General features: G+C 40.5%; 2 protein-coding genes across 2 annotated transcripts; both read right to left on the reverse strand.

Moving 5' to 3' along the window:
• Nucleotides 1-11,840: 11,840 nt before the first annotated feature.
• On the reverse strand, nt 11,841-15,063 carry LOC109633687 (uncharacterized). Its single transcript, XM_020093715.2, has 7 exons — nt 14,732-15,063; nt 14,458-14,638; nt 14,291-14,361; nt 12,934-13,110; nt 12,757-12,854; nt 12,609-12,680; nt 11,841-12,529 (listed from the first exon to the last, which is right to left on the reverse strand). The coding sequence occupies exons 1-7, from the start codon at nt 14,751-14,753 to the stop codon at nt 12,386-12,388; spliced, it is 765 nt and encodes a 254-aa protein (XP_019949274.1). The 5' UTR covers nt 14,754-15,063; the 3' UTR covers nt 11,841-12,385.
• A 1,391-nt stretch (nt 15,064-16,454) lies between these two features.
• On the reverse strand, nt 16,455-18,267 carry cox6a1 (cytochrome c oxidase subunit 6A1). Its single transcript, XM_020093690.2, has 3 exons — nt 18,076-18,267; nt 16,866-17,008; nt 16,455-16,758 (listed from the first exon to the last, which is right to left on the reverse strand). The coding sequence occupies exons 1-3, from the start codon at nt 18,176-18,178 to the stop codon at nt 16,669-16,671; spliced, it is 336 nt and encodes a 111-aa protein (XP_019949249.1). The 5' UTR covers nt 18,179-18,267; the 3' UTR covers nt 16,455-16,668.
• Between the last annotated feature and the right edge of the window lie 55 nt (nt 18,268-18,322).

An 18,322-nucleotide genomic window follows, 5' to 3' on the forward strand; every position in this document is an offset into this window, starting at 1 on the left:
AACTTCTAATCGTTGGTTTCCTTCAGTTTACACCTCTTGATGACTTCCATGACCACCCCGGCAACAAACTCCTGGCGCTTCTTCTCTTCAGAATCCACACTGTCAGACCGATGCATCGATGGCATGCTATACTGTACGGAATGCATGTCATCTGAGCACAGGTTAATGGTGTCTAGCTGCTGCTGCACGGTGTCTGTGTGCTGCTGCACGGTGTCTGGGCCGTGCTGCTGCATGGGGTCTGTGTGTTGGTGCACGTTGTCTTTTTGCTGCTGTAGGGGGTCCGAGTGCTGCTGCTCCTTGTGTTGTTGCTGCTCAATGTTGTCTGAATTCTCCACTTTGTCTATATGCCAAATATGATTGTATCGCTCTTGTCCAATGTTATCTGCTCTGCTTTCGTATGGCTTTCAGCAAGTGTTCTTTCTACAACGTGTGTTGAGCTGTTCATAGGCATTCTCCTCACCTCAAGGTTGTCAGTCAGCTTTTGATACTGTTCTGGAGTATGTTGATTCGACCCTTCTCCTCCCCCAAGGCTATCTTCCACTGCTTTTTAAGCTGCCCACTCTGTTGTACCAAGCATTCTATTTCCAGCTGCCTTCAGGACTTAATTTAAGTTGTTTGGGTTATTAGTTTCCTCCAAAATGTTCTACTGCTTTGTCATACATAATGTTCCACATCAAACCCTATACATTTTCAAAAAATAGGGGAGTTTTAGAGTAATAATGCAGCTATAAATTATATAATGCAAGGACCTGCGACTGCAACTGATGCTAACCCTGTGACATCTGTGATAACGTTGAGGATGCATTTACGGCTGCATATACAGTAGTTTGCTTTTTTCTCGAGCATCTGTGATTGAAAGCACTTTGACAGGGAAGCTAATTTTGAACGAACCGCTTGGCGAATGTCTTAGGAAAAAAAGTAATTTTTATCATTCAAGCAAAGTAATATTAACTAGACTTCTGTATTGACAACCTGAACAACCTGACAAAATTAATTAAAATTTAAAGAAAAATACCTTATTCAACAACACATTTAATAATCTTATCTATCTGTTTGAGAGATAAAATGCAACAGAAAGTTACATGAAATGATTATGGACATAATGCTAATACATTATTTATTCAAGACAGATCTTCATGTTCATATTTAGTATGAAATTTATTAGATTAAAAGGGGAAAACTGGAGCACCCTGAGAAAAAACCCCTTTCAGTATTTCTTTTACCAAACACTTTGTGAAGCTGTCCAACTTCTAATCGTTGGTTTCCTTCAGTTTACACCTCTTGATGACTTCCATGACCACCCCGGCAACAAACTCCTGGCGCTTCTTCTCTTCAGAATCCACACTGTCAGACCGATGCATCGATGGCATGCTATACTGTACGGAATGCATGTCACCTGAGCACAGGTTAATAGTGTCTAGCTGCTGCTGCACATGCTCAGTTTGCTGCTACACAGTATATATGTGCTGCTGCACGGTGTCCGGGCCGTGCTGCTGCATGGGGTCTGTGTGTTGCTGCACGTTGTCTTGTTGCTGCTGTAGGGGGTCAGAGGGCTGCTGCTCTTTGTCTTGCTACTGCTCCATGTTGTCTGTATTCTCCACTTTGTCTCTATGCCAAATATGATTGTATCGCTCTTGTCCTATGTTATGTGCACTGATTTCATATGGCTTCGAGAAACTGTTCTTTCTACAGCGTGACAATGTTCCACAACAGAGCCCCATACATTTAGAAGAAAATGGGGGTGTTGGTTTTAGAGCAATAATGCAGCTATAAATAATAACATTCAGGATGCAATTACGGCTGCATATGCAGTAGTTTGCTTTTTTCTCGAGCATCTGTGATTGAAAACACTTTACCAGGGAAGCTAACACTCCAGATCAGGTACAGGTACAAGTAGCATGTATTTCAGCCTCTTGCCAAACTTGCTATGAAGCTTGGAATACACAGCCTTTGACACGTTCTTGCTGCACATGTGTGGAACAAAATCCTCTTTGAGTCCTTTTAGTATTTCTTTTACCAGACACTTTGTGAAGCTGTCCAACTCCTCATTGTTGATGTCCTTCAGTGCACACCTCTTGATGACTTCCATGACCACCTTGGCAACAAACTCCTGGCGCTTCTTCTCTTCAGAATCCACACTGTCAGACCGATGCATTGCTGGCATGCTATACTGTACGGAATGCATGTCATCTGAGCACAGGTTAATGGTGTCTAGCTGCTGCTGCACGGTGTCTGTGTGCTGCTGCACGGTGTCCGGGCCGTGCTGCTGCATGGGGTCTGTGTGTTGCTGCACGTTGTCTTGTTGCTGCTGTAGGGGGTCCGAGTGCTGCTGCTCCTTGTGTTGTTGCTGCTCAATGTTGTCTGAATTCTCCACTTTGTCTATATGCCAAATATGATTGTATCGCTCTTGTCCAATGTTATCTGCTCTGCTTTCGTATGGCTTTCAGCAAGTGTTCTTTCTACAACGTGTGTTGAGCTGTTCATAGGCATTCTCCTCACCTCAAGGTTGTCAGTCAGCTTTTGATACTGTTCTGGAGTATGTTGATTCGACCCTTCTCCTCCCCCAAGGCTATCTTCCACTGCTTTTTAAGCTGCCCACTCTGTTGTACCAAGCATTCTATTTCCAGCTGCCTTCAGGACTTAATTTAAGTTGTTTGGGTTATTAGTTTCCTCCAAAATGTTCTACTGCTTTGTCATACATAATGTTCCACATCAAACCCTATACATTTTCAAAAAATAGGGGAGTTTTAGAGCAATAATGCAGCTATAAATTATATAATGAAAGGACCTGCGACTGCAACTGATGCTAACCCTGTGACACCTGTGATAACGTTGAGGATGCATTTACGGCTGCATATACAGTAGTTTGCTTTTTTCTCGAGCATCTGTGATTGAAAGCACTTTGACAGGGAAGCTAATTTTGAACGAACCGCTTGGCGAATGTCTTAGGAAAAAAAGTAATTTTTATCATTCAAGCAAAGTAATATTAACTAGACTTCTGTATTGACAACCTGAACAACCTGACAAAATTAATTAAAATTTAAAGAAAAATACCTTATTCAACAACACATTTAATAATCTTATCTATCTGTTTGAGAGATAAAATGCAACAGAAAGTTACATGAAATGATTATGGACATAATGCTCATACATTATTTATTCAAGACAGATCTTCATGTTCATATTTAGTATGAAATTTATTAGATTAAAAGGGGAAAACTGGAGCACCCTGAGAAAAAACCCCTTTCAGTATTTCTTTTACCAGACACTTTGTGAAGCTGTCCAACTTCTAATCGTTGGTTTCCTTCAGTTTACACCTCTTGATGACTTCCATGACCACCCCGGCAACAAACTCCTGGCGCTTCTTCTCTTCAGAATCCACAGTCAGACCGATGCATCGATGGCATGCTATACTGTACGGAATGCATGTCATCTGAGCACAGGTTAATGGTGTCTAGCTGCTGCTGCACGGTGTCTGTGTGCTGCTGCATGGTGTCCAGGCCGTGCTGCTGCATGGGGTCTGTGTGTTGGTGCACGTTGTCTTTTTGCTGCTGTAGGGGGTCCGAGTGCTGCTGCTCCTTGTGTTGTTGCTGCTCAATGTTGTCTGAATTCTCCACTTTGTCTATATGCCAAATATGATTGTATCGCTCTTGTCCAATGTTATCTGCTCTGCTTTCGTATGGCTTTCAGCAAGTGTTCTTTCTACAACGTGTGTTGAGCTGTTCATAGGCATTCTCCTCACCTCAAGGTTGTCAGTCAGCTTTTGATACTGTTCTGGAGTATGTTGATTCGACCCTTCTCCTCCCCCAAGGCTATCTTCCACTGCTTTTTAAGCTGCCCACTCTGTTGTACCAAGCATTCTATTTCCAGCTGCCTTCAGGACTTAATTTAAGTTGTTTGGGTTATTAGTTTCCTCCAAAATGTTCTACTGCTTTGTCATACATAATGTTCCACATCAAACCCTATACATTTTCAAAAAATAGGGGAGTTTTAGAGTAATAATGCAGCTATAAATTATATAATGCAAGGACCTGCGACTGCAACTGATGCTAACCCTGTGACATCTGTGATAACGTTGAGGATGCATTTACGGCTGCATATACAGTAGTTTGCTTTTTTCTCGAGCATCTGTGATTGAAAGCACTTTGACAGGGAAGCTAATTTTGAACGAACCGCTTGGCGGTCTTTGGTCTTAGGAAAAAAAGTAATTTTTATCATTCAAGCAAAGTAATATTAACTAGACTTCTGTATTGACAACCTGAACAACCTGACAAAATTAATTAAAATTTAAAGAAAAATACCTTATTCAACAACACATTTAATAATCTTATCTATCTGTTTGAGAGATAAAATGCAACAGAAAGTTACATGAAATGATTATGGACATAATGCTCATACATTATTTATTCAAGACAGATCTTCATGTTCATATTTAGTATGAAATTTATTAGATTAAAAGGGGAAAACTGGAGCACCCTGAGAAAAAACCCCTTTCAGTATTACTTTTATCAGACACTTTGTTAAACTGTACAACTTCTAATCATTGGTTTCCTTCAGTTTACACCTCTTGATGACTTCCATGACCACCCCGGCAACAAACTCCTGGCGCTTCTTCTTTTCAGAATCCACACTGTCAGACCGATGCATCGATGGCATGCTATACTGTACGGAATGCATGTCATGTTGTCTTATTGCTGCACGTTGTCTTGTTGCTGCTGTAGGGGGTCAGAGGGCTGCTGCTCTTTGTCTTGTTGCTGCTCAATGTTGTCTGTATTCTCCACTTTGTCTCTATGCCAAATATGATTGTATCGCTCTTGTCCTATGTTATGTGCACTGATTTTGTATGGCTTTCAGAAAGTGTTCTTTCTACAGCGTGACATAATGTTCCACATCAGAACCCCATACATTTAGAAGAAAATGGGGGTGTTGGTTTTAGAGCAATAATGCAGCTATAAATAATATAATTAAAGGACCTGCAACTGCAACTGATGCTAACCCTGTGGCAGCCGTGATAACATTCAGGATGCAATTACGGCTGCATATGCAGTAGTTTGCTTTTTTCTCGAGCATCTGTGATTGAAAACACTTTACCAGGGAAGCTAACGCTCCTGGATCAGGTAGAAGTAGCATGTATTTCAGCTTCTTGCCAAACTCGCTACGAAGCTTGGAATACACAGCCTTTGACACGTTCTTGCTGCATATGTGTGGAACAAAATCCTCTTTGAGTCCTTTTAGTATGTCTTTTACCAGACACTTTGTGAGGCTGTCCAACTCTTCACTGTTGATGTCCTTCAGTTTACACCTCTTGATGACTTCCATGACCACCTCAGTAACAAACTTCTGGCGCTTCTCTACAGAATCCACACTGTCAGACTGATGCATGTTATTCTCCTCGGAATTCATGTCATCTGTGCACAGGTTAGTGTCTAGTTGCTGCTGCTCTTGCTCATTTTGGGGCGGCAGATTTTCCTTGCTACCCACAGTGCTTGGTTTCTGCTTCATGTTGTCTGTATTCTCCATTCTGTCTGTATGCCAAATTTGACAGTATTGGTGTTGTCCTATTGTGTGCTCTGTCTACAGCGTGTGTTGATGCTACAGCACATTGTTGTTGTTGTAGAACAAAATGCTTTTACATAAAAGACATTTAAAAAAATAAAGACATCAAATGTCTTTAATGTAAAGATTAATTACATGTGGTGGAGTGAGGACACTGACATCACAAATGAGATCAAAGGAAATTTGCTGTTGCTGATCAAGGGAAATTTCCCTTGATCTCACTTGTTATGTCAGTGTCCTCCCTCCCCACTCCACCGCTGGCCTGCACCCACTGTATACTTTAACAATAAACCAACAATAATCTGAAATTATTAGGCCATGTCCAGTACTGAAGTAGTTACTTTGTAATTATTTACTTATATACATGAACCACACATCCACAAACTTGTCTTTCATTGGATAGCTTGTCAACCTTTGGGCTATGACACTGAAGAAGATCTTGCCTCCCACATTGAGGAGAATTATGGGCTAAAATTGGCAGATTTTATTTGCTTCTGTACTTGTCTTGGACCTGGACTTGAAGGAGGACTGTATGAAACAGAAAATCACTCCACTTGGATGAAAACAAAAAGGGCTAAGAACTACAAATTCAAAACACTCCCTAAAGATGAAAACCAAACTCGGTTCAAGAAAGACCAAATGAAAACGCACTCCTAAAAAACGGAGGCTCTACTACTCACTATGAAATTCTTAACTAGAACAAAAAAACACTCCTAAGGAGGCTATGAAAATGGCTATGAAACTTAAACTACGCACGACACTAAAGTACAAACCAAAGGTCACTCCACTGGAGGTAAAGAAAACGGGTTACGTAAAACACATGAAGGTAATGAGCAACAGGTGGACACGATCAGACTATCAGAGCGGTGACACATGAGGAAGGTCAAGTGACCTGAAATGAGAGGAGAGTTAATTTTCAAAATAAAACAGGAAGTCACGAGACAAAAACCCAGAACAAGACAAACCTCACTGCGGTGTGACAGCTTCACCCATGCCATTGTCATTTCTTTCCACAAAAAGTTTAGAAGATGAGTGCTATGGAAGATTTCTTAGGAAGCTGGTGAAAAGAGAAGTCCGGCAGAAACTGATGTCTTATGCACAAGATTTTAATGTAGACTTGATGAATCAAGGAGACCAGAAAGTGCAACAATATACAAACACTAACAGAGTATCATAAGCATTTGTCACTCCCAAGTCTGAAGATGTCTCCCACAGCATTCCCATATATCTCACAATACTTGCATCACCCATTACGACAGCATATCAAAGAAAGGGTACAATCGCTGTCACTCTTTATGTTCCATGTAGTATTCACATCCTTTTAGATCGTTGAGACTAAAGATAACATTCCTAAATCATGTTTTGTCCTTTTGTCTTGCCACTGGTGAAATATGCAAAAGAGGCAGAGTTAGTGTGTCTCTGTCTGGGGCATCTGAGTTAGATATGAAATTCCCTCAACGTAGACAGTACAATCTACTGCTGGTTGGCCCTTTATCTATAACCTGACCGTGGGTATTGCTTGGAGAGAAGGGAGTGTCTGTGAAACGAGGCAGGCCCCACTCTCCCAATGGTGTACAGATGTACTGTGTGAGGATGCTCATAAATTCCTAAACAATCAGAACATTTCCAAGGGTTCACATCCATTTGATGGTCTCAGTTCATGCCTCTTTGGATCAGACTGTGTATTTTCAGGGTCCTCCGCTCTGGCCTGTTTCAAGGTCCTCAGGCTGACTTGTGTAGCTAACCCATGCCAGCCCCCATGGGGTCTTCTCTTTCCAGTCAGCTGTCATTCCTCACCATCACCCTTTTTGTCAGCTAACCTGTATTTAGCAGTCACTGGCTATATCCAACTACAATCAAAAAGATCATATAACTGTTGTGTATTCACAAAATGGGGCCTGAAATGTGCGTATACCACTTCTCACGCAAACGTTTGGATTTATAAAAACAAACTTGACAGAAAAATTTGCACATTTCCACGCAAACTCTGACCCATGCGTATGAACATTTTGGAGACGGGAAAGTGGCATTGCAGACCTGAGGAGATGAACTGAAGCAGATTATTGATCCACTTCATCATTTCCATTCAAAGTAATAGCTTTAGCTGTGCTCGCGCGATGTAACTGTTCCATAAGAGCCTTCAATTTCAAAAGATATAAAACAGCTTACAGCAAATTAAGTTCAGATACCATTAAACAGCAGAGTTGGAGAGCCAAGTCATTAATAGTTTTAATCATATCTTTTAACACTGTGCATGTATCATTAAGGATGAGTGTGTGTAAAATCCCCACAGTGAAAGTGCCATCAGGATCCATCGCACAGCGCACTGGAGATCACTCACAAAAATAAAAAAATTAAATTTTACTTTCAAACTTATAGTTTCAAATAATATCCCAGAGTGGAGGTTACGATCCACAGTCAGTCAGATTGCTCTAAATAAATAAATACTGCGGTGACATTCGTGTGTAATGCTGCGTGATGGATGCACGCAAATGGAAGGCAGAGGAAAACGAGGGTTCAGCCACTGATCAGCTGATACAGATTCTATAGCTCTGTGATCCCCGATCTCTATGCTGAACTGAGTCCAGTATTAGATTGACTGACGGAACTGAACCATCCTAGTACAAACACAAGCATAAAATATATTTGCATATAGAACTCTTCAGGGCATGGAAGTTACAGCTACTTGAAGGCTCTTTGCGAGTCATCGACATTCGCCGCCATGCCAAGGACACGCCCCCTGATGAAAAGTTACAAGTTAGGCTCTCCTGACCAAATTTCACATGCATAGGCTGAACGGGCTAGAAGCAGGACACTTAAATGTAAAACATGACATTTCCTGTTACAGGTAGGGGGCACTATGACTGTTATTGAATGTTATCAATAAGAGCTGTTGAGGGCGGTACCTTTGTTGTACATATGTGGTTTGAGGCAGATTGGACAATATACATGGAGGTTATGAGAACTAATTGTTTTCTAGCGAATCATCAAAATTTGCCGCCACGCCACAGCCACGCCCCTTTATAAAAACTCACAGTTTATATAACTTTAAATCAGAAAGTCGCTGACATGACATAAATCCAATATGAAGTCAATCGCATGAAATCTGTAGGAGAAGTACGAATATGAAATTCATGTGAAAATGCCCAAAATCGAGCCAAATATAATTTTCAATCCAAAATGCCTGACTTTCTTTTCGGTGTGGGGAAGAGTTTCAAGATAATTTTTGAATGGCTGGGCATGATAAACATATGTGCCGATTCTCATTACTCTAAGTAAATGAATAGGAAGACCCTCATCAAAATGTATAGGGGGCACTATTGAGCCATTTTTGGATGAACGTTCCCAAACACAAAATACGTACATTTTCGCCAGACCTGACCCACCTGCACAATTTGGTGAGTTTTTTACTATGTCAAGGCACCCAAAAAGACATTTCAATTTGAAGAAAAAGAGGGAAGAATAATTCTAGCAAAAACAAAGAGTCATAATTCTCTTAAATTCTATACATTGGGTACATCACAGCTGTCTCTGAATTAAATAATCCTGCAGTTTTGGATTATTAAAATATAGGCTATATAACACGTGAAGTGATTCTTTTTTTTGCCTCATCCTTTGATTTGGATCTTTTTCTATTTTCAGGCCCCTTTATCTCTATTGAACTCACTCTCATACACTGTATTAACAGCAGCAGTGTATCAGTCAATCAATCAAGTTTCGGTATAATATCTGAGTAGACATATTGTATAGCAAGCAGTCTTGTTGTAGTCATAGTCCACGATCAGCTGCCATCACAATCAGGATACGCCATTTTTTATTCCATTATCATGATCCATTGCCATCTGGATCTACCGTCGGCTGCCACCATCAGCTGCCACCTTAATCATGGTCCACCAGTTTGACCAGATGCCAGCACAATACAGGATCCACCATTACATCACGATCAGCCAGCACCATACAGGATCCGCCATTATGATCATCTCTGATTCGTGATCCACCAAATAATCCACAATGTGGCCGTAGTCATGGCCCTGGATCAGCGAATGATAATGCACAGGGACTCCGGGGAAGGAGTCAAGTCAGTAACATGTATTGATGATAGACATTCATTTATTTGTTTAACTAGAGACCACATACCATTATTGAATTGGTGATGTCATACATATGTACACACATACCCATGCACATTTGCTCTCAAGTACAACAACCTGAGATTAAAAAATAACTTTAAATATTCTACTTTTTCAGTAGTTTTCAATTAATTAAAATTAATGGGAAAAGGAGAAGCATTTTCTAATTAGAAATTGTCCAAACATCTGTGCCCAGCTGTCAAAGAGTGCAGAGAATGGTGCGCTGCAGAGTCACTGAAGGACATCCATACAGTGTCCTGTTGCTGCAGGTATCGTGCCAAGGAAGAAAAAAACTGTGCCCCCTTTTGGGGGAACATGCCTGCATTCTACCGAAGCTGGAGCAACATTACCTGGAATAGAGTAACAGCCACATCTGGTTAGGTGTTAAACAAAACCTGAAACCAGACTCAACAAAAACAACATAACACACAATATGCCAGTCCTGTAGCCTCATCAAAAATATAGCCTTATAGTGACTGTGGCAACTTTAATGCCGTTTGCATTTTTCAGAGAGATATTTAAGTTCTTGAAAACCAGAGGTGGGAAGTAACGAAGTACAAATACTTTGTTACTGTACTTAAATAGATGTTTGAAGTATCTGTACTTTACTTGAGTATTTATTTTCCTGACAACCTTTTACTTTTACTCCCTTCATTTTACACAAATATCTGTAATTTCTCCTCGTACAGTGTTTTTCCTAAAATACAGGCTCTGTGGTTCCAAGAGTCTGTAAGAGTAGAACAGGAGGTAGAGCATTCAGCTACCAGGCTCCTCTCCTGTGGAACAAGCACCCACTCTGTGTTCGGAAGGCAGACACCATCTCTGCATGTAAGGTCAAACTAAAAATGTTCCTTTTTGATAAAGCCTACAGTTAGTTCTGGATCAGGTGAGTCCTGAACCATCCCTTAGTTATGCTGCTATAGGTCTAGACTGCTGGGGGAACTCCCATCATCCACTGAGCACCTCTCCACTTCTCTCACATTCATTCATACATGTCAATAACTATATCACATTTTTTCTCTCATAGTCCCTATCTCTTTCTCTAAATAAATAGGATTTTTTTTATTGAATTGAACCTCTCTCGAATGTGCACAGATGATGAACAACCTTTTAGCATTTCATTGTGTATTTCACATCATATCCATTAACTATATTGAATGTGAATGTTACGATGATTAATTGTTTTACAGCATTGAATGTTAATTGGAATCAACACAGTTTATACTAAAGTTTGAATTACAGAGTGCTTGGAATTTGCCACCTTACAGTGACACAGGATGTAAGAGTGATTGACAACATGCTACATGACATCTATTTATAAAGAAAGGGCATCTCTTATTGCTCTACCTTTGTATTTAGGATTTATAATATACTAATCTTACCAAGGATATCCAACACCATTCCAAATAGTCACCCCTAAGTTTAGGCTGAGATGTCTTCACCCAGGAAATTTAAAAAAAATGTCTAAAGAGCGCAGTTCTGGGAGGCGAGGCTAAGACAGGGCTACCTATACCCCCTAAAAATACTACACAAATGAAAAAAACACAATCTGTTTTAGCTATAATTGTTGTTCTTGTCAATAACTTAAAACATTTACATTTGATGTAGAGATGCCGGTCCAACGAGGAAGAAGATGGTCTAAGACAGTTCGAAATGCTAGGTGGCATTATGGGCCATGTTCAATCCATATATGTAGATTTGGCAATATGGTAATAAATGTGATATTAAAACCAGCATTAATATGTTTCATCAAAGAAAAGTCATATAATCTATCTTATAACTCAACAAAACCAGTATCCAGTATCCAGTATCTCTTTAAGCACTTTCTGGATAATATTACAAACATTTAACAAAGAGAACTATCACATCACCATGTTTAACATTTTACTAACTATTCTGTACTGAAGTCAGTACATACAAAATTTTAACAAATAGAACAGCAAATCACAAGTATTCATAATAAAAGACAGATCCTCTGCAGCATAAATGTACAGGCAGCATAGTGTCATTCCTTAGAGCAGTAATGCCATCGCTAATGCAAAAGGTTGAAGTAGTCCATGCTGAATGCAACAAAAACAAGTTAGCTAGCCCAAACTATACTGACTGTATGAAAAAGGCCTCTAAAATAAGCAATAAATGAAGATGACAGCAGCACAGGATTATCAGAACCTCAGCTCAGGTTTATTTGTATAGATGAACATTGTTTTTTTTGCTGCTTCAAGTCCATGACCAAAGGTGTGTCAGTGCTCTTCAGTTTATAATGATGAGTCTTCTTGGGCCACAGAGTTATGCTGCAGCTCCACAGTGGCTCCGTTTAGAAGTCTTCAGTTATGACCCTTCCCTGAACCCTAAATGGACCTCAAGCCCACTTTGGGCCAACACCTACAAAGACAGTGCTCGGATTGATATGATCTTTGGGTAGTTAAAGAAAACATTTCAACACAGCCTCAGTCTGAGGATTGAAATAGATACCTGACTTGCTGCTGTATGTGTACACTTAGAAGTGCAATATTTCAACAATAAGGAAGGGTCTGTCATGTTGGAAACCTCACCAACCAAATTTGTCAAGTTGTCAGAAAACAGATATTGCTGCCAAAGTTGTAACTGTGTTGTATATTATGACACTGAAGTAATTTATTGATAACATCTGAACTAATATTATAATAATAGGATAAAACCACTTGCATTTCTTTACATTGTCACCCCAGCTGCTTATCAAGTAATAATATTTCTTTTTCCAACTTCCTCATTTTAAGTGCTCTGTATGCCATCTGTTGGTCACGGTTCTCCATCTCTTTTTTGAGGTAGCTGCAGTAAAGGGCCCTTATGTCTTCTGTCTGCCTCTGCAAAAGAAATTTAAAAAAACACATGTGACCACAATGTCATATTTCCTTTGCCCCACTACTGACACATTTAATTCACCTCTGCATCTCGGCCACCCCTTGTAGCACATGCTGAGTTGGACCTTTCCTGAAAGCTGCTACTATGCAAGTCCTACCAGAAAAAGGAGTCCATATGTTAAGCAGTAAGACACAAATGGCTAAAAAATGCACCTTTTAGAAGCATTTACCTCCTCAAAATGTGCATCACTGATGTCTGTCTCATCACTGCTCAAGCTCTCTGGTTCAGTCTTTGTAACAGGCAGTAGGAGCACAGGATGGCCTGACACTGTAGCAGAGGGGGCCAATATTAAATAAAGCTATGTGAAAGATTCCACAAAGGTTTTTATGAGGAGAACTACACCTACTGCTAATAAAAGAGCTGTCAGATCCAGTCAGTGGGTCAATACAGGCAGCCCCAGGGAAGACCTCAACTCTCAGTCTGTTGTCTTTGTGCTGCAGCATATCATCCTCAGCAGAGGTCAGTGACAGGGTCGCTGAATCCTCCTGATGATTCCGCATCAGCTCAACCCTTCTTCTTTTTGCTGCAGGAAGATAAATCCGTAAGGTAAAACATTCGGCCAGACATTTAAGTGCTAGAAAATGTAAACTTAGTCATAACACATGGCCATCATGCAACAGAGTGGCACAAAGCTACATTGTGATACAGGGTCAATGGTGCTGATCCATCGATGTGGAAGGAGCAATATAATGGTTCAGTAGACTAGGTGGAGGAGGGACTAATTTAATAGATTTTTACAATGTTGGGTAGTCTATAACAGTACATTATATTCTGAGAAATTATATTTTGCTTATCATGAAAAATAACTAGCATGTTTAATAATAATATTTGACTTGAAAGTACAATATCAATGTAAAAATATTCAATTCAAATTTTATTTGTATAGCGCCGAATCATAATATACATTATCTCAAGGCACTTTACATAGAAGGTCAAGACCTTAAAATTTTATTAAAATAGAGAAACCCAACAGTTACCACAATGAGCAGCAATTTGGCGGCTGTGGAGAGGAAAAACTCCCTCATTAACAGGGAGAAACCTCTAGAACCAGACTCAATGTGGGCGGTCATCTGCCTCGACCGGTGGGGGTGAGCAAAGAAAAAAGGGGTGGAGAGGAGAGATGGGTGGAAAAGAGGGGAGAGAAGAGAGAGAGATAATGGGGAGGGGGAGGAGGGGGAGGAGGGGGAGAGAGAGAGGCGAGAGAGACCGAGAACACTTGTGCACCATCAGGTATCAGATCTGACTAGTTAAAATGTAAACAATAACAGTGTAAAGAGTTATTGATTAATGATGATAACAGTCACAGTTCATATAATAATTAATTACAGAAGTGTTGTTGTTAATAATAGTTGTTGTCCTGCAGGTCCCGGGTCAGAGATATCTGCAATGAGATAGAGAAAGAGAGAGAGGGACTATGGGAGAAAAAAGTGACATAGTTATTGACATGTATGAAAATAAATAAATGAGTGTGGGGGGGCAGAGAGACAGAGAGAAGTGGAGAAGTGCTCAGTGCATGATGGGAGTTCCCCCAGCAGTCTAGACCTATAGCAGCATAACTAAGTGATGGTTCAGGACTCACCTGATCCAGCACTAACTATAGACTTGATCAAAAAGGAACATTTTGAGTTTCACTTAAAATGCTGAGATGGTGTCTCCAACATCCAATGCTTGAGTAAATGCTCCACCATTGTTTGCAATATTACCTGATTGTACAATGTTTTTGTGTTTAATCTTGACTTGCTGCCATGTCCTTTTGTAGCCACTGTCCGACACCCTGTGAATCATAAAGAACATTTTTATTTTGAATGCAAGGGTTGGGAGGGGTTGACTTCTATAATGAATTGAATTAAACTGGTGACATTGTTCTTACACGTTTATTTTATCAGCAATTCTCTGCCAGGCCTCCTCTCTCAGCTTGGAGGCGCTGGTGGTGTTGGATTTAGCTGTCAGTATCTCCCTCTCTTCTTCATACAACTTCAAAATCAGCTCCTGCTCCTTGGAGCTGAAGAAATGTGCCCTCTCGTGTTTTTTCATCATATGGAAATCTGGAACTATAGAAACAAATATATAAAATGTACATATAAGTCCACTGTTGTTTGTGTGTAGTTTATAACGTTCTTGGATCTGGAATAAGGTCTCCTCACCTCCGATCGTGCTCATGTTCATGACCTGCGATCCGGGTTTCGACGTGCGATTGGTATCCCCTGTATAGCGAAGCGGGAGCGCGCAGTTATCCGAGATGTTTCAGTGCTGGATTGAATGATCAAATCCTGATCCGCGGTGGAGAAACCAAACAAGCCCGAGCTGAATCGACGCGACAGCATGGAACGAGATGCACCACTACACTGAGGGATGTCGAAGCTCCGGAGCCGGGAGGGGGGTAGCCGGTGTCAAGAAGCGGGATATCGGTTTAATCGGGGAGCTTTGTTAACCCAGGATTTTCTAATTCGGCTAATGGCGCGTTCACGTGAAGGAGGTGGAGTCTGTAGCTCAGCGCGAGTCACACGTAACAGTTCCGAAGCAGACAAGATAAACAGATGCACCACGAGAACTACAACACTGACTCCGTTATAAATCTAATGACGCTAGATTTCATTCTTTACCACTAAATATATCAACAACAGAATAAACCGTATTAATATAGCGCCTTTCAAAACGTTGGTACGAGGTGCTTTACGAGTTAAAAATAAAACATTGAAGGCAAACAAGAGGAGACAGTTAGAAAAAGCAAACAATAAGGAGAATCATTAAGATCACACAGCAATATGTTTAAGTTACAGATGAGGAAAGAGGGGAGATTGTTCCACACAGATGGAGCCCTGACAGGAAAGACCCGATCACCTTTGTCCTCAACTTTGCTGACTTTGATGTCTTTTTTCTCATATTAAAAAAGAAAAAACATGGTCCACCTGTGGAATTTGCTGCAAAAGAATTGAATTATTGTGGGGGGGAAACAGATAAGGACACAACTAAACAATTCAACAGGAAACACCCAAATTTTGTCTTCAATGTCAACACACAATATCTGATGTGTGGTGCTTTCCACTTAATTAACTTGTTTTTTTTTTTTTGCATTATGCCAATAAATATCTGTTTCAGTTTATTTCAGTAGTATTTGGTTGAATGTCTATAAACAGATTCTGCATGTGAATGTGTAATTTGGAAGCAAGGGACAAGATTTGGGGATCAGGAGCCTTCTGGTTTCCATTTCTCATTTGACCTATCACATTTGAGCACGCTTTTGTTGCCCGCAGATAAACAATCCGCATGGAGAGCCAGAGAGCATAAAACACATTGACAGAAAGGCATCAGGCTCAGTGTTTTGTGCATTCATATGCAAATAGCTGTTAATAGCAATTAGCCAAAAATTGCATCTGGACACCTACAAAAAGTTATCACTGTTCATATTTCGTGTAAGGAAGTGTTTGACTTGCGTGATAAAAGAAACTAGTCAGGCTGTAAACAGTGTAAAGTCTTTGCTCAGATATCCACTGTTTGCACTAGAGGCCACATAATATTGGCAATTGACCCCAGAGGCTAATTCATCATCCGATGAGAGCTAATGTTATACTGTAGTTATTCCTGTTGAGCCATACACTAGTGCCCAGGCTTATTTTCACAGCAGATATTTTGACTCAGAGCAGAGAAAGCAAAGTTGTTTATAACACTAACATTGGCTCAATTATTATATCTCTTCCTGTATGAGCCATCAGTCTGCATGGACAATACCACAACGGCAAAAATGAAGCAAATAAATTAAATTTAGTAGTTTTATTATTTACATATGTGGATATTCAAGCTTACTCAGTAATTGAAAAACCTTGAATACAAACAACATCACATTGACAAAAAGACAAACCATGAAAATTAGGTAATAATTGTTACTTTATTTATTTAAGTTAATTCAGTTCAAGTGGACATTTTGTTTAATGGTCCAGATAAAACCAAAGTGTTGGTTTGGTGCCCAATGTTGAGAGCAAAGAGGTATAGCAGAAAAAACAAACAAAAGTAAACTGAATGTGTGTGGTCCAGTAACAAATGCTGAGGGACTGGTCCCTGTTGTGAGATCTGGAGGGAAGCTTCATTCATGATCATCCTCATAGCCATCAGGAAGGGCATTCACATGGGGGTTGTGAAAAAGGCTTTTCTTGCCATCTCCCCAAGGAAAGGCCTGTGGGGATAAAAACAATCAGACAACATATAATTGAATACAAATTGGGATGTGGCATTTGAGACAGACATTTTAAAACGTGAATTACTTGAAGAACAAAGTCAGACCTTGGTGCGAATGCGAAGGTGGGAGTAAGGGATGAATTCCGGGTGTTCCTCGCTATGGTGCTGCTGTTTCAGGAATGTGTTCAACATGCACACCGCAACACCAGGAACAGCAATCAGGAAACTGAGCATCCTCCATTTCTCAGCTAGAAGAGAAACACAATGATACATTTAACAAACAAAGAAATGAAGAGCATCAGATGAGCAATGTGAAAATGTGGAATACTACAAGCAAATGCCAACAGAATATTTGCAACTATACATGATAAATAGTAATAATAACTTGAATTTAATTTGGCTGACCACAAAGACTGCTTCCTTTGCGTGCAATCGGTCTTAAGATTTAACCTCTGAAGGATGCAGACCCTGAATCGAGACACAGCCAGGGTGTCCTTTAAAGCAAATGCTGACATCATTGTTTGCATGCAGCTGGTTGCCCTCTGATCAAGACTTGATCGAGTTTCCACAAAAAACTACTTAAAACACATATAAGACAGTTTAATTTGAGGTCATACCACGGCACCTCAGCGTGCTGGTGAATAAGGAGACTGTTAAACCCTTTTGATTTGTCTTTAAGATTCATGAGTTTGTCACTTCCTGCATGTTATTAGTTTGAACAAGAGTAAAATTATCACGTTCAGATTCGAAAGTAATCATACAAACAGTCCTTTCAGTTTACCTCTACTTATTGTTCTTTCTCATTTAAAAATTTTATAAACTGAGAAATAAAACATGACGATTATACACTTCGTTTGTTTTAATGACAGTGACTCCTGATGATACCGACGTGGTTTTCCTCTCCACAGTGTTTACTCGTATGTTGAGCAGAATTCTTACCTCTTACTTTTCCAGTAGTTGTGTGAACTACGTGTTATTTATTACAGTTATTAGATACTACACCATTCCTAGGTGACATCAGAGCCATAGACATGGCTGCAGTTGCTCTTGAACTAACCGGACGTGCTGTTCGTGACACTGTGGCGTTACAAAGCCAAGTCAATAAATATATAACAGTCAACTGTTACGTTTAGTCTTTAAACGTGGATGCTGGAATGAAAACAGACCCCACGTTACACAGTGGATGCCTTTGGCAGATACCCGCTCAAGGATGTTAAGCTAATGCTCACACAGCTAACGTTAGCCCGGCAAGGTCACCGTCACAACACGAGATCAATTCCACGAGAGACCACTTTTAACGGGTTGCTATAGTTACCTAAAGCGCCATGTCCATCGCCGGCAGACGCAGAAAGCTGACGCCGGGTCTGGGTCGAAGAAGACCTCAGCACGGCTTTGTAGACGCGTCCCAGAGCCGCCATTTTCCTCTCTGAGAGCCGTGCGACCGGAAGAGGTTTGTATGTGAGTGTCACGTGGAGGACAGGCTCGACAGCTCTGCTACCCCCCAGCGGCGAGGCTGAGAACTACAGACACAAACTCTCATAATAGTTCAAACTAGTGCCGGA

Source organism: Paralichthys olivaceus, chromosome 4 (assembly GCF_024713975.1).
Source record: "Paralichthys olivaceus isolate ysfri-2021 chromosome 4, ASM2471397v2, whole genome shotgun sequence".
Classification (NCBI taxonomy): Eukaryota; Metazoa; Chordata; class Actinopteri; order Pleuronectiformes; family Paralichthyidae; genus Paralichthys; species Paralichthys olivaceus.

Bases quoted from the DNA above. Each gene is read 5' to 3' on its own strand.
- cox6a1 (XM_020093690.2), bottom strand. From the start codon at position 18,178: ATGGCGGCTCTGGGACGCGTCTACAAAGCCGTGCTGAGGTCTTCTTCG. The intron at 17,009-18,075 runs GTAACTATAGCA...TTTCTCTTCTAG, and splicing joins CGATGGACATGGCGCTTTAG to CTGAGAAATGGAGGATGCTC. The intron at 16,759-16,865 runs GTCTGACTTTGT...TTATCCCCACAG, and splicing joins ACCTTCGCATTCGCACCAAG to GCCTTTCCTTGGGGAGATGG.
- LOC109633687 (XM_020093715.2), bottom strand. From the start codon at position 14,753: ATGAACATGAGCACGATCGGAG. The intron at 13,111-14,290 runs GTAATATTGCAA...ATCTTCCTGCAG, and splicing joins CAAAAACATTGTACAATCAG to CAAAAAGAAGAAGGGTTGAG. The intron at 12,855-12,933 runs GTAGGTGTAGTT...CCTCTGCTACAG, and splicing joins TGACAGCTCTTTTATTAGCA to TGTCAGGCCATCCTGTGCTC.